The sequence below is a fragment of the Daucus carota genome, chromosome 7 (assembly GCF_001625215.2).
Source record: "Daucus carota subsp. sativus chromosome 7, DH1 v3.0, whole genome shotgun sequence".
Classification (NCBI taxonomy): domain Eukaryota; kingdom Viridiplantae; phylum Streptophyta; class Magnoliopsida; order Apiales; family Apiaceae; genus Daucus; species Daucus carota.
The window spans coordinates 38,776,593-38,793,822 of record NC_030387.2 but is presented as its reverse complement, the minus strand read 5'-3'; the positions used below and the strand labels follow the sequence as shown (position 1 = coordinate 38,793,822).

General features: G+C 32.7%; 2 protein-coding genes across 2 annotated transcripts; both read left to right on the top strand.

Moving 5' to 3' along the window:
- Window positions 1-2,023: 2,023 nt before the first annotated feature.
- Window positions 2,024-4,717, top strand: LOC108193786 (TORTIFOLIA1-like protein 3). Its single transcript, XM_017360606.2, has 4 exons — window positions 2,024-2,948; window positions 3,107-3,215; window positions 3,404-3,900; window positions 4,138-4,717. The coding sequence occupies exons 1-4, from the start codon at window positions 2,172-2,174 to the stop codon at window positions 4,474-4,476; spliced, it is 1,722 nt and encodes a 573-aa protein (XP_017216095.1). The 5' UTR covers window positions 2,024-2,171; the 3' UTR covers window positions 4,477-4,717.
- A 10,586-nt stretch (window positions 4,718-15,303) lies between these two features.
- LOC108196925 (transcription factor MYB1R1) lies at window positions 15,304-17,218 on the top strand. The gene is made up of 3 exons (XM_017364418.2): window positions 15,304-15,791; window positions 16,084-16,292; window positions 16,475-17,218. Exons 1-3 carry the CDS (start codon window positions 15,536-15,538, stop codon window positions 16,862-16,864), a joined length of 855 nt encoding a protein of 284 aa, XP_017219907.1. The 5' UTR covers window positions 15,304-15,535; the 3' UTR covers window positions 16,865-17,218.
- The last annotated feature ends 12 nt before the right edge of the window (window positions 17,219-17,230 follow it).

Here is a 17,230-nt window from a genome sequence, read left to right as displayed (position 1 = left end):
ATCTCTCTTAATTTCAATTATATCAAAATTCTAATCCCACGGCACCACGATCAATATCAAAATCATTAAAATTCTAACTCGGCCGCATCGCTCAGTATCAAAATCCTGATTATCTCTTGCAACACAAACGAAAGCTGTGTTGGAGCTGGAGACAAGAAAGTGAAGTTGATATGTCTATCAAAATATTGACAGTTCAACATTACTACCCATTGGGGCCATTAATAATAGTGTTCGTTTTGCACCTTAGTCTTCAAACACTGCATTGACCATTCTCATTTCTCTCTACTAATCATTTGTTCCAGTACCACAACCACCTCTCCATGTTTTAGACATAAACCACGGCTAAGTACTTCCTTATAATCTTCTTTTAAGGATACCAAATTTGTACTTAAACACCACTTAATTAAAAGTGGTACAATTACTTTGAACACATCCTTAATTTTCACGTTAATAGGGTTTAATACATAAAATTCATGACACACAATAAGATTCCGTAGTGCTTTCTTGTTGTGCCTAAAAAAAGAACCCATTTTCTTAATTAAAGTCGCATACATCTTTTGGTCCCCTTATCTTCTTAATAATTTGTCTTAATTTAACGGAACTAGTTGCATTGAATTTTGTTAGTTAATTGAAGTTGATGAGTAAGTAGGTGATATTTTTTATTTGAAAAATGAAAAGTTTTATATGGTCTGCAATGTACAATTCACAAGTAAACTGTGTGGTGTTGTATTATTGATATACTTAGCTTTCTTCATTGTTTAATAGGTTATTATATACCGGCTAGCTCTATGATTATAGCAAGTATATAAAATTTGGTAAACTGAGGTAAACATATCGGGCTATCCAAAATTCGTGTCAATAATGGTTGCGTAGAGTTCGAATTTAAACTATTCGAATATTTTATCAAACTAAATTAAGTTTTAAATTACTCGATTCGTGAGTTTTGGACTTTTTTTTAATAAAATGAGTTTGTGATTAAATTGAGATTTTAATATCTCTTTGTTTGTATATTACTATAAATATATAATATTAAAATATAATGTTGCAAATTTAATCGACTCGAAATGGACTGAATTGTTTATGTATGTAGGTCCATTATTGTAATAAAAAAAAAAAAAGAAATCGGACTTAATCAATAAAACATGAAACAAGAATTAATTGGATTGATTGAAAATTAATTGAATGATTATTTGAATAATTAGAGTAAATCAGTTTGATGTGTTCGATACCTAAATTCTAGGTGGGGAATCGAACCCGAGACCTCGGGGAAGACTGACGTGTAACTTTCTTTACCACTGAGCTACTCTCAACTTATGGATTAATTAAGATTATTCACTAATCTTTAAAATTATATCTGTAGCTAACAAAATCAGTTCGGACTTCTAAATCAAGTTTAAAATTATTAATTTTTTATCAAATCGAGCAAAAATTCAAAAGTTAATCGTATTCGACTCGATTCGTTTCAATGAAGTTTAAAAAGAAGACTTGAAAGGTTAATCCCTCACTCATAAGTTAAAAAAGAAGACGCAAAGGTCGATTTGTTTTACGCCAAAGTTTCATCCCTCCTGAATCATGGGATGGAGGGACAAGCAATAATTTGCGAACAAGCTAGAAATAATAGCCTACCACGTTAACTCTTTCTAATTTATATCCATCATAATTGACACTTACATGCTCCATGCCTACGCTTCACATGCTAATTATTTCCTGGTCTTTAGACATCTAAATTTATCACTTGATTATTTATTATTAATAATTCACTCATATTCTATACTCAGGTTTCACATGATCATTTCTCGTCCTCATCCATTTGGACAAATAAATTACTCTTATAAATAAATTCCGACCAATTAACTTCTGTAAACTAAATGATTTTACTATTTTAGAAACAAAAATGAATTATGATCTCACCGTCTTTCAAGTCTTTTAACAGATCGGGAAGATACGACGTCGTCTTAACGTTTATGGTAGAAACCAAATCATTATTTTCCCACCTAGATTAATCTTATTTATAACCATCTCGCACTCGCTTTAAATTCAAGAAATCCCACAAGTTCAAGAAGACCTACCAACACTTCCCTCGTAACATCTCTTATGCATCCAGATATTCCACCAGCACCGCCACCATATTAGTTCCGTGAAAACAAACATACTCGATATATCTCGCTCAGATGGCAGCAAAAGACTTCAAGCATAACGTCCTCTCCTGTCTCACCAGACTCTCCGACCGCGACACCTACTCTGCAGCTGCAACTGAGCTAGAACAAATCGCGAAAGCGCTTAAGCACGACAACATCCTGCCTTTCGTAGCCTGCATCACCGCCACGGACTCTTCTGACAAGTCGCTTGTCAGAAAACAATGCGTAAAATTAATCTCAATTATTTCACAAACTCATGGCAACTTAATTTCGCCTCATCTCGCGAAAATTCTATCCTCCGTTATTCGTCGACTCTGTGATCCAAACTCCGCGGTGAGGTCCGCTTGCATTGACGCGATCACGTCCCTTGCGAGTCACGTCACTAAGCCTCCATTCAGTCTCATCGCGAAGCCGATTGTGGATGCATTGGTGACCGCACAAGAGATGAACTTTCAGAGCGGAGCCGCATTGTGCTTGGCTGCAGCGATCAATGGATCGCCTGATCCTGAACCGAATTTTCTTAAAAGAGTGATGCAGAGGCTGGAGAAGTTGTTGCGGTCAGAGAGCTATAAGCCGAAAGCGGCCTTGTTGAGCGTTTTCGCGAGTGTGATTGGAGTTAATGGCGCGTTGAGTCAGCAAGGAGTGAGGAATTTGGTGAGTTGTTTGGTTGAATTTGTGAGTAGTGAGGATTGGGGAGCGAGGAAGGCTGCTGCGGAGGCGCTGGAGAAGCTGGCAGTTGTTGAAAGAAATTTGATGATCGAGTTTAAGGTGTCGTGTTTGAAGACGTTTGAGGCCAGAAGATTTGACAAGGTTCGGTTCTGTGAATATTTTATGCATGATTTTAATATTTTGTTCATTGATTGAGAACAGGATTTTAGTAGGAAAATAGAAAATGTTGAATTCTTATTTGATCTGCTAAATTATTCGTATTTTATCTGCTAAATTGACAATTTTTTGGTATGGTATAGGTGAAGGTGGTGAGGGAGAGCATGAATGAGATGGTAAAAGCTTGGAGGGAGTTACCGGATGTACTCAGTGAGGTCTCTCCGACGACTAAATCTCAGTGTTCTTCTAATGGTACACGCCTTTCTTATCCGCGCAAATAAAATGCTTTTAATTTGGAAGATATAGATGATATTATTTAGTAATTAAGTAGAATTATAGACATTTATCGCCTTTTTTGATCAATTGATTGTAATGGAGAATTGTATGTTTGTTGATTTGGTCTCTGGCAGTTCCTTAATTAAATTTACTTGTTTCTCCAGAATTTGCTAGTGATGGACAAAATCCGCAAAGCTCAAAAAAGTCCATCGACAGTACTTCTGGAGCTCTGCAAAAGAAGCAGAATCACAGCTTTGTTAACGATTCCCCTCGCACCAACGATCCGTCCCCTGTCAGTGCTAGTAAAACAAGTCTCAACAAAGCAGCTCCAGCAATGTTCCGAAAGCTTGACAGAGTGATGCCTACTAACCAGAAAGTTAACACCGCCACTCCTGTGACTGTAGCTTCTGTCGGGAGCAATTGGAGTGAAAAAGTATTTGACAACCCTGAGGAGAAGAAAAACAAAATTGATGTTCCGAGAGCTAGGTCACACCCTGACCCGGTCCCATTTAAGGATAATGTGTCTGAATCTAGTGTGGTAGCTAGAAATGAGACAGAGGATGTTTACAGAACTGAGAAAGACGGTGAGAATCTGTCAGTGATCCAGAAGCAGCTTCTTCAGATCGAAAATCAGCAGTCCATTTTGTTAAATATACTCCAGGTAATTTCCTAGTCTTTGCAACAGGCTTCGGCTGTTCAAACAGACATTAAGTCATAAGTCACAATTTTAAATTCAGTCAAACAGCCTCTTGGCATATTGAACTAATAAAGTTGAAAAAGCTGAAAATTTTAGTCTGCAGCTTAGAAAATAGTTTTTATAGAATTTCATTGTGTATTCTGTTCTTTTGAATAATGGATTCATAATAATGATTTTCATTTCTATTTTGTTTTACTGCAGGGATTTATTGGTACCTCCCGGAATGGAATGCGTGCACTGGAATCACGAGTTCACGGCCTGGAGTTAGCCTTGGATGAGATTTCATATGAATTAGCTGCGCCAAGTGGAAGAATGTCAAACACGAACTCCACACCAAAAATTTGTTTCAAGTTACCTGGAACAGGTTTCATAAATTCCAAGATTCGGAGAACAATCTCCCCGCTGCTTGTCCACAACATGGCTGATGAAAACTGCAGATCAAATGCATTTAGATTGAAGGACAGAAGGTTTCAGCAACAAGGTGACTGTGGGTTTATTATAAACCCTTTAGCCGAGGTTCATGACTACTCTCGTAGATAAAACACTAAAGATTGTCTCAGAGAGTCCGAATAAATGTCCGCTGTACAGTCTACAGTGTGACATATCGATCACTAAATTATTTAAAACGCATTATGCTGAGAAAATCCCGGTATAGTTTCAAGATTACTTGCCTTGGAACAAAGGCTGATCGGATGTATATAGGCTATAGCAAGAACGTACTATACTTCCTCTGTACTTAAATTTCATATACTGAAGTTGAAAATATATGTTGCCTACCAGATACCCGGTTGAAATACAACTGAACTGTACGAGGACCTGAACATGAGAACCGTCCTGCACCAAACTCTGATATCATGTTAAGTAAATCGGTTCATCTGAAATATTAAAGGACTCCAACTTGATATATGTACGTAGTTGCCTTAATTTATATAGTTTCAGTCAAAACTTAATAAATAATGATGCTTAGTTGTCTCTATCATTGTTTAATTTGTTTCCGAATAAAATCCACTTGCTACAATCATAGAGCTATACAATATACAAACTACTTTTCATATTTCAACAACTTAATATTATGTTATCTATCACGATGCATTATTTGAATTGCTTAAAGAAGGAGTGCCTGAACAATTGTACAAGTTATAATTTTGCTGCAATATGTACTGGTAGACATCTTCATGAAGTGTACTGCAGTTAGTTTTTTTGTCAGGGAGTGTACTGCAGTTAGTTTAAAGAGCTTGTTTCTCTGAAAAAAGAAACGAGAACGGAAAAACTCAATAATGGCGACCATTTAGTGTGCAAAAAGAGAGAAAAAATCTAATGCAGATATGAGTGCTCATATTGGTCAAGGTAATGTTGGAAGACTAAGGTGCAAAATCAATGGCCCGGATGGCTGATGGCGAGTAATCAGCGGTGGTTCTGAAATCTGAGGGGTCATAATTAAAATCAGTTTTCGGGAATATAATTTAGAGTACTTTGTACTCCCTCCGTTTCAATTTACATGTCCACCTTGAAGAAAATTTTTTGTTTCAAATTACTTGTCCAATTCAACTTTCAATGCAAAATCATATTTCCAAAGTCAATTCAACTCCACATATCTCTTATTTATATTTCCTAGATCAATCTCACTCCACATATTTTGATCATTTAATGCAATTAATTTGTGAACAACCACTTTTCTTAAACTGTGTGATTTTTCTAAAGTGGACATCTAATTTGAAACGGAGGGAGTATATTTCATACATACAAATCAGTCAAAATTTTGGGATCCTTGGGTGTTGGCAGGGACAGAGTGAGGCCGGGGAAAGTGGGGGCATTTGCTCAGTAGCAAATGTGGTGATTAATATTTTATATTGTAATTATATTTTATAGGGTTTTGGTCCATAATAGGCATTGTTACGATTGCCTTATCCAACACACAGCTTAAGAGCTGTTTAGATTTGTATTTTAATGGTGAAGATGAAAGCTTTTTTTTTTTTTCTATCGATCCATTTTCTGCGGATCGGAGCTTTTCCCTTCCGTGGATATCCCTTCAAATAGAAATCCAACGGCCCTAGTAGTGTGTTATATAAACAGTCCCTCACAAACGATTGTCAGGGACCAGGACCCAGGGCCGGTGATTGACATGTGCAAACAGCCCTAAGGACCTCAAAATTGAGAGGGCCCCCAATATCCAAGCCCATAACATTTATACATGTATATTATTTTAATTTTTGTTATGTGTTAGATCAAAATTCCTATCCTTTTCTTATTTTTTTTATTGTATCTATAAAAATACATAACTTTTTTTTTTTTGTAATTGACTAGTTGCAATTTATTATTATCATTATATATAAATTGATGTTATATTCTTGTATTGGTTTTTTGTTTTGAATTTAATTATTGTTTACTAAATTATGTTTTTTAGCCTTTTGTATAAATTTTTTAAGTGTCCTTAATTAATATATAATTATTATTTTTTATTCCAAGTTACATATTATTATTATTTATATATTATATAATATTAATATATTTAAAATTAATAATTATATACTGAAAAAATGTTAATGATTTAATTTTGTACAGGACCTCCTAAACTATTGAGCCGGGCCTGCAGGACCCTATTTTATAAAGTACAATCGTGCATCTTGTCCGTCTATAGTCAGGATCATTCTAATTAATGTTGTAGTATCAACATTCAGATATCGGAAAGAGACATTTGAACTACACTTCCTGTCTCTACATGCTACTCAGCTTTCTTTCGAATTGTGCTTGGCAAACAAAAAAATAAAAATAAGAAGAAACTTGTGCTATATTTCAATGGTTACCCATTTTTCATGGAGAAGAAGAGAATGGGAGTTGAATCTCGACCAAAACATGTGTGCGAGCAGCTGGAAAAAAAAAAATGAATACTAATCGATATGCGATATAAAACGCGAGTATTGCTCTTTCATGTTAGATAATATGTATGTAGCAGTGAATGTATTAATTCATGCATGCATTTGCTGCAAAGAGTCCATATACTGGCCATGTGCAAGTTGTGGGTATTTAGCTGACAAATAACATGGGGATGGGAGGCTCGGCTCATTCATGTAGGAAGATTAGAAACGATGAAATGAATGTGGATGTGGATGGAAGCAGCAGTAGAAAACAAAGACTGATGTGCCATTCAATTATGAGTAATTGGACTTGTGAGAGTAATCGGAGGGGGACATTCCTTTCCTTCGATAAGTTTCCACTATCGAATACATACGTTCCTTTGAATTCACCTAATTTCGATTTAAATCTTTTTCGGTAATAAAGGTATAAAAATATATAAGTCTATAATTTATGTCACTTTTTTCCTCCGAATCAAAATTTCTGAAGTCAAATCTCTTCATGACCTTTGTGATAGTCTGGACTTTAGTTCTCTTTACTTTTCTTAGACCCGTATATTTTACTTTTCTTTTTTAATGTTTTCTGAGGATATAAAATTTTTTTATGAAAATTTCGCCCGATCATCTCTGCATAATCCGAGATAAAAGCTCATGTAGGATAAAAACTTTTTTTGATATTGATTTCAGCATAATTTCAAAAAGTCTTGTGATAAAAATTATACTACCAAACCAAGATCTTAAGGTTTTTTTGTTTGAATAACATAGTATGGGTATAACAGAAAAATAAACAGCAAGAAGATGAATAAAACAAAAGAAAAATAAAACAAATACAAACCATCCTAACAGATAAAAGCTTCCACAGGCCGCAAACCCCGGCCCAATACCATTACATCAAATTAAAAAAGGAAAACCCAGCCCAAACCAGTTTGTATTCGAACAATCTGGTCAAATTGTATTACTCACCATATTTAACTAAAATCGCATGCAATGTGTGTATATTTTTAATTCGACAAAATGTGAGCAAGTACCAATGTGAACCCAAGGATTCCTCGTAAGGGCGCTAAACGAGGTCAATGTCTCCCGCTTTGCCGGTAAACTCAGTTTCTTCCTCCGATGTCCGTTTTCGTGTATTCTAATTTTATGATCTAAGAGTAACAAGTACAGTACAAATCCACAATTAAATCATCAATACATAGACCGGTCAACAAAATTCCTTGCTGTAAACGATTCAATCATAAATAAAAAGAATTGATGTAAAAGAATGAAATTTTAGTAACTCATTATTTTTTGGATTCATCATGTCACTTTAAAATGTTTTGACTAAAATAACTTTCACAATTTTTCACGTACAATCTTTTTAAATCAAACCTACTAAACTATATCTTCCACAATATCTTGAAAACTGTTTAAGAAACATAAGCACCTCGGATCACTTCAACCAAGGTTAGCTGTTGACTTCACTAATCTAGTTTAATACTTTAACTTGTATATAGTGCTAATTAGTGTAACACTTGAACTTTTTTCAAACTACAGCCGGAGCATCCAGAGCTTATGAAGGACTTTATTGTTTTTCTTTATTGCAAATTTGTTGTGAATTCTTTTCTTGGTTTTATATATCGCAAGATATAATCATATAAAGTTGGTTCAAAGATTTCAAATGGTCCCATAAGATATGTTTAACTTCTTGTAGTTTTGATCTAAAAGCTGTGAATTGTTTACAAGAACTAGTGAAAGGATAGGAATATATCTTATCCTCTCATCTTTATTCCATACTAAAGAGATCCCTTTTCGTTTTCTCATGAGCTAATCATTCTTATCAGGAATATTTTCGTTATATATACAGGTTGTTCACATTCTACGGAGTGGTGGCCGATTCCAAAACTAAAACAATCAAACTGAATATATAGAATAATAACTTTTTTATTGATTGTTTGATACTGGCTACGAGAAATTCATTATTTTTCTGGTTTGGTTAGACCTAAAATTATGACTTATAACTTAAGATTTATAATAACTTAATATGATAAGTAGTCAGGTTAGATTATATGTTTCGATGGATGACTTGTGAGTTATAACAATAATAATAACAACAATTTTGACAAATTCTTTATTTTATTGTTGAAATCGATTTTTATTATAAAAAAATTAAAAATATAATAAATTGATCAAAAAATACATCCTAGTATAGGCTTTGGTTTTAAGTCATGCCTTAATTAACTTTAAACCCATTTTGACAAATAAATATATAATTTTCAGTAGCAAAAAATGACTAAACCGGATTATAAAAGCCCAGTCAAATCCGTTGCATCTATATGTGATCAGTGTTACAGAAATCGGGAATCATACCTAATCGGTTGAGCTACCGATTCAGAGATTAATCGGAAAGATTAATCGGAGTGAAAATCGGATTTATTTTAATATTAAAATATTATTTAATATTTAGTTATTATTATATTATCTATTTAGTAACTAATATATTTACTATATTCATAAACTCTATAATTATTCATATTTAAAGTAATATAGTGTTTTAGATTTATTAATTTATCATATATAATTCGATGAAGATATATATATATAAAGATTAATCGGATTTCGAAAATCGAATCGGTGACCGACTTTGCAAGAGATTAATCGGGAATTTTTAGAACACTGTATGTGATAGCTAAATAGCATATTCTCGATTTTCTTCCGTAATAATTGTATAGTTAACTCTGGATTTATGTCCCTCAGAGTCTCACTCCCTGTATTATAGAGATTCAGAAAATTTTTCAGACAAAACGATAATGTTAACAATAACAGGTGGAGTTGGGTCAACAAATCCTATATTAATGCCAGTTGTGGGGATTATAACACTAGGATTAATTAAACTTAAACCATAATTAAAGAATCAATCATAGAAGACAAACCTTAATCGACCAATATAATAAATACATTATATCTATCTTGATAACATAAAGAATTTCACATCTGGGTTCGCCCGCCAACCTTTACAGGCTTTAGGACCTGTCCTTTACACTAAACCACACATGTGGAGCTGCACAAAGTTTGGGTTTTGAATTTTAATCACTGTCAGCAAGTGAGTTTGAACATGGATTATGCTTAATTTATGGATTAAGGTACTTGATTAGTGACTAATTGGTACTTTGTGTCTAAGCCAAGCTGATTTTCAAAGCTATGGCTTTGCTGTTTCGGATGGATTGAGGCTAAACAAAGCAGGCAGGTCTCAGGCAGCCTCTAGCTGCCAGCTTAATGGATTTTAACTTGTGTTCATCAAGATATTCTTTTGTGCTTTCTAAAGGTTTTTTCTTTATTGTTTGTCCTTTTTCATGTTCAGGATATAATATATGGATTAATCAATTTATGTTGATTATCGGATATGTAATGGGGACACAAGCATTTTCGATCCTCATCAACAAAAATAAGAAGACACTGAGGATTTAGTGATTGTTTGCATCCCAAAATTTAAAAATATAATATATATATAAGGAATTGATAAATAAGTTCAAAAGTTTATTATTTAAGCTCCAATTCAATTTTTTTAATTATCCAAATCTCATTATCACCACTAATATGGATGAAATATGTGGAGAAGGCATGGGTAAATATGGTATAAAATTTGGATTTGGAGTTTAAATAGTAAACTGTGGAGCTTATTTATCAATGGATATATATATATATATATATATATATATATATATATATATATATATAATCTATGATTCATATTCGATCGAACTCATATATATATATATATATATATATATATATATATATATATATATCCCTATATATATATATATATGAGTTCGATCGAATATGAATCATAGATTATATTCAAATATTCAGATATCATTGTATCATGAGAAATAATATGGACTTAATTTGAATGGTTTTTAAAATAAGTATAAGACATGTATCATATTTTTTAACATATTTAACTTATGTTTAATTTTTTCATTAAATTTGAATAGTTTTTAAAACATATATGAGGCATGTATCATATTTTTTAACATGGTAAAAGTTTGTTTATAGACATAGTTTTTGTTTTTTTCCCTCGTATGTATAAGGTGAAATAATTTTAAGAAATTTTGGAGTTAAAAATATTATGTTAAAAAACCTAACTTCTCTCTTTTTCTGCCTTCTTCTTTGATAAGCTCTGTTTTCTAAAATAAAATTATCCTTTAAATAAAGTATAAATCACGTTATACAAATACTAAATTATTTACAAATATTAGTCTACTTATTATTTATAATATACTTATTTAATATGAATAATAAATAACTTCCTTTAAACCGAGTCAAATTACCACTTGGAATAAAACGACTACCTCCCTGTTAAAGCTTATTTTCTCCTGCTGAGATAAAAATGAAATTTTATGATGATCTCTCGGTATTCATGCAAAAGGAAAAAGTGCCAACAGAAAATAAAGGGATAGAGGAACTAGGGGTGAGTATTCGGAAATTTGGTTACCGAACCGAAATTATTTTGGATATCCAAATTTCCAAAAATGTGAAATTTCATTTCCAAATACCGAACCGAATTAATTTCGGATGGAAACCAAACCATTAATATTAATCCGGATCGGATTCCAAACTTTCCAAAAAACCAAACAACAAAAAGTATCATATAACACAACCTTAATTGTGCATATAACACAAACTGCATGTGTATAACAAAATTAAAAAGAAAATGAAATTCTTAAAATGAAATTATAATATTCATTCTAGACCGTATTAACTAGTCAAACTACAGGAACATAAGGCACCATTTATTTAAATAAAACAAAGTGCAAATCATAATTTATCTTAGAGAAATAAATTGATAAATCATAGCTTATTAGAGACAACCAAATGATAAACATACACATAGATAATGTTTGAAATTTGATATTGTTTATTATGTTTCAAAAAAACCTAAAGGATAAGTTACAACATAACTATATAAATTAGTAGATGAAAATAGTATAAAAGATATTTATTACAAAATTTTGGATTTTTGATTAATTCGGATAAATCCAAAAGTCCGTTTTAAAAAACCGAAATTCCGAAATTATCTAAAAACATTCCATATACCGAATTATATTTTATCGGTTCGATATCCGAACCAAAATATTTCGGATATATCCATTCGGTATATGGATACCCGAACCGAATGCTCACCCCTAAGAGGAACAAAAACAAATGCCTGAGTTACATATAAAATCCTCTAGCCCGATAGAAAGCGAGGATCGTGTTCGACCTAATTTTGGCCCATTTTTTGCAAGCTAACTATAAAATAAATTTGATAGAGTAACTTTTTATTAATTTTTTAAAGTTTTTATATTATATATGGGCATGCAATCTGCAAGTGATATTTTAAGCATCATAATTGGAGACATGGATAGTGGTGGTCGTACATGAAGAGTAATAGTAGAAGTCGAAGCAAGGCTAGTCCATCACTTGTTAGGTGAACCTGACCTAATTTAATCACTAATCAGTAATCACTATCAACTTTTATTTAAGCTTTTCTCCTTTGAAGATATATACACAACTCTTCTCTCTTCTTTTTTTTTTTTTTTTAATTATGGGCGATTTGTACTATGTTTTGATTATGAACAGGATCACTTTTCTTTTTCCTTTTTTAAGGATCTTGTGAAAATATTGGGGTTGGTGGAGTCGAACCAAGATTTCCATAAGCGAGGAATCGAACTGAAATCTCTCGTAAACCTCAATTCTGATATCATGTTAAGTGATTAATTTTCTTAAAATCTTGAAATATAGGAAGGAGGTTACGAGCTCATATTATGTTCTAATAAAAAATTATAATCTAAATTTTGTTATGACGGGATCAGATCGAATCTAGTTCCACTCTAAACCTGGCTCATCGGGAAAAAATGTCACAAAATTTGATATGTAAAAAAGATAATTCTGGTTAAAATATTTACACTAGTTCCGTCCGGGTAATTTAATATTCTATAGTTCAGCTATTATTGTGTGCACTTAGCATCTAAAAAAGATTCTAGCATAAATATGCAGAGACATAATTAAAGACGACTTTGGTATAAATATACAAAGATATAAAACAAGAAATATTAGCAAAAATAGACAGTGAAATTAAGGAACTTAGCTAGCAGTAGGTGGTAATTATGACTTGCATATTATGGTTAAAGAGTCAATTTCTGCCTAACTACTGCTACAAGATTAAGATAATGGGAATCTTAATTAGAGATAAGATTAATTAATTAAGAACCAATTGAACACCAAAGTAGTTTAATATAATATTACTAGTAGTCTATTTGTGTTGTTGTTACCTCCAGATGACAGGTCCACTTGTATTAGTATTTGATTGCTGTAAACACCAAACTCAGTAGGTCATTATAACCCTATTATTTTAACTTATCTCATATAATATGATATACCTGCATGAGTTAAACCTGTTGAGAAAAATCGAAAATCATCTTGACTTCACAGGATATGAAAATGCTACTTCTCAGCACTTCTTGACATTGCTTTTGGTCACACATTTTAAGATTTTTATAGTGTATAATTTCACAATATTTTTTATAATTTTTTAAATTTTTATTAAAATAAATCAGAAAAATGTTATGAAACTATATTTTGCAGGAGTTTCAAAATACGTGTAAACAATTAACGTAAACAGCCTGCTGGGAGAGAGGAAGTATATCAATCTATATTTAGATACACTCCTCATTTTTGCGCTATTTTTTGTCACGCATTTTGAGACTCTTATAAAATCCTATTTTCCATAATATTTTTTTTTCTGAATAAAAATTTTACGTTTAAACTTTTATTCAAAGAAAAGAAATATAAAAGACCGTTATGAAACTCTAATTCATAGGAGTATCAAAATGCGTGCAAAAACGTAAGCAACTTGTTCGGGCGAAGAGAGTATTTATTTATAATCTAAATACAATATTGTCCATATTTATAATATAATCAGTGTTCTAGAAATTTTGGATTTTTAAAAAATTTCGATTAATCTTTGAATACTATTTCATCGACACCACCAATTTATCTAAAAAGTTTCTGATAATCCTGGATCGATAGAGTAATTGATTAATTCCAATTTCTGATTTCTACAAATATTAATAGACATTTTATATTTCTAAATAATCAGAACTTGATCATATTATTGTGTAGATAAAAAATGTAATATCCGAACACTCGATTAAGTACTGAGTTAAAATCAATTTGACAGACTTTCAATCTAACGTACGTGATGGAATCAACCTGTTCTTTTTATAGATATTGAAGTGATTATAGCATCTTCAATGATAAAAGTCCTTAGCTAAAATTATTTAGGTGGCGCTTATTTGACATCTACATGTCACTTTTAAAGATTATGTAAAAAATTTGGAATTTTAACTCTCCCTCCCCTTAACAAAAAATATAATCAACCATTTATATTTGTTGATCCAAGAAAGTTTTTAGGGATAAATTTACATAACTATGAATATCAATAACTCTATTGGAATAATTATTGGAACCCTTATCACGAAATTTACATATTCAACCTGGAGGTAGTTTAGTAATCAAGATCATACTAGGTTGATTAGTATTTCAAGTGAAATTAGGATAAATCACTCAAAAATTTGTGCGAGTTTGATTTCGTTAGTCCGAATTTATTGCAATAAGTCAATAACCGGAAAGAAAAGAATAACCGTCCACTGGCAGCCACGTACAAGTTGAGAATTCCAATACAAAAAGGTGAGTATAGCCAAGCAAAGCACATCGCCACATGGTGCCCGTTCTACCCCCTATCTTATCCTATCCTCTTCTATCTCTGCCCCCCGTTTTTATAATGCCCTATTAAACTACTGCCATGACCTAACCTTTTCTTCTTTCTGCTTACTCTATTTAAGTAATTTCATTTATTCTATCAATTACAACCAAGGACTCGACTTCAAATCGCTCTGAATTTCCAAATTTTCCGGTGCGTAGATCAAGAATCAGAACTAATTGATCATCAGAATATAACTGGTAAATATATAAAATATTTTTAAAATTAATAGTTATCAACTTTTTGTACTAATTTTGGATCTTTAATGCTTGCTAATTTTTTATTTTTTTGTCTAATTAGCTTCAGATATCTTAGTTTAGCTTTAATATAACATTAGGGGAGAGAATCTTAAATAAAAATAATTTTAAATATTAACTTTTATTAAAAAAAATCATAACATATCACATTCGGTGTAATACTTATTAGTATCATTTCATTTAATCTGTGTATAACAAAACACATCATATTCAGTATGATAGTTTCAATCAACTTATTGAATTATTTCATAACATATTTTCTAAAATTTCAATGAGTAATGTTATGTGTTCTCAGTTTAGTTCTCAATTTTTTTTTTTCTAAATGACATATGTTAGACAAAATAAAACTAATTATACATCGTCAATTAAATTTGAGAAAAATATTGAAAACATTTTTTTTTCCGGTATCCAGCATTTTTCATTATAATAGTACAAATACATGAATAAATAAATAAAATGCCGTTGTAATATACTTACAGTTGCGTATATACAAAAATCATCTATATAAGTAACAAAACAGAGCACATTCACTCTATCAATCTCTCCACCTATCTTTTATTACAGCCATTGTACGGCCGATCAAGATTCCCTCATCTTTCTTACACAACACATCTATATATACACACACAGATACATACACCTTCTATCTCTATACTATTATTACATCTCACCTTGCATTCAAACAAACAATCTAGAACTTCTGTGGAATGATGTCTCGCAGCTCCCAAGCTCCGGTCGCCGCCGGCGAGGACGGTTCCGGCGAGATCATGTTGTTTGGCGTGCGCGTCAAGGTGGATCCGATGAGGAAGAGCGTGAGTATGAATAATTTGTCTGAGTATGAGCTGCCTAATCAGGAGTTGAATAATAGCGCTGCCGTTGAGGCCGCCGGCGCCGGCGCCGGTTATGCCTCCGCCGACGACGTCGTTCACCACCAGTCCACTGCTAGCCGTGAGCGCAAACGAGGTACTAATTTTGATCACTTTATTCATTTATTTATGCTTTTTATATGAACGCGTAGCGTTTCAGTTGAGAACAGTTTTTAGCGTGAGAATAATTAATAATTGTACTAAAAATGTTTTGACCTAGACAATGATAAGATTGGATGATTGAAGTATTGGATATTGAATTAAATTAATGTATGCGAATTTATTTTTATTGGTGATATAAATTGCGTGATTCGATATTAATGGTAATTGTAATATGAATTGTTGTTGGGAAAAAAACTAATTATGGAATGTATGGATGGGATTGATAGGAGTTCCATGGACGGAAGAAGAGCACAAGCTGTTCCTTTTGGGATTGCAGAAAGTTGGGAAAGGAGATTGGAGAGGAATTTCGAGGAATTTTGTTAAGACTCGGACTCCGACTCAGGTTGCTAGCCATGCTCAGAAGTACTTTCTTCGCAGGAGCAATCTTAATAGGCGTCGTCGTCGCTCTAGCCTCTTTGATATCACCACTGATTCGGTAATTAGATCTCCGGTCCTTGTTTTGAGCTCGTAGTGGTATATATTGTTTGTATATCATGGATTGATGATTGATTGCAATTAAGTGAGGGGAAATTAGAATGAACTTGGATTGAACTGACTGAAATGCATATAGTTCTGTTTAGATCTGTCTTTTGAACAAAATTGTTTGATTGCTATTAGGTCACGGCAATTCCTATGGAAGAAGAAAATGTTCATCAAGATAATGTAGCACCGTGTGTGATGCAATCACCGTACCCTGGCTCATTTGGCCCTGTACTATTTTCGAAACAGGTAGAGAATCTATCAGGAAATCAGACTGCTAAATTTGCTGGCCAAGTGAACGATGCACCCTCAATGCTGTCAGATTCAGTTTCAGCTCTCCCTTTGATTAAATCACCAGCACCAAGTACATCTGTTGACAATAATGAAAGATTCTCAATGGATGATCCAATGTTATCTCTCAATCTGTCGCTGTCATCCGGCCATCATGATCAGTTGTCCTCAAGACATCCAGTATATCAGGTGGCTCGAAACTTCAGCATTGGAGATAGCATGATCAGCGTGGTATGAGGAAAGGAACGACACCAGAAGCCCCACACGAGGTTTAATAAGTTAATGGATATCGATTATCAAGTAAAGACGCGGTAAATTAGTTTTGACTAAAGAGATTAATCTTTCTTATTGTACAGACCAGAACTAAATGCTATTCTGAAGTTAATGTCTTGTTAGATGCTTGTTTGTTATGGTTTGTAATCAGAAGTAAATCTGATCGAACACCAGTACCCTTTCGTCGATGATGATCCGAGTCACGACTCACGAGTCAGAACTTGAATATGCTTGATGATATCAAGTGGAGGGTACTGGTGGAGAGTCATTGTATCTCTTTGGTTAAAAATATAATCGATTTGTTGGTTTCTTGTTTAAGTGTTGGATCTT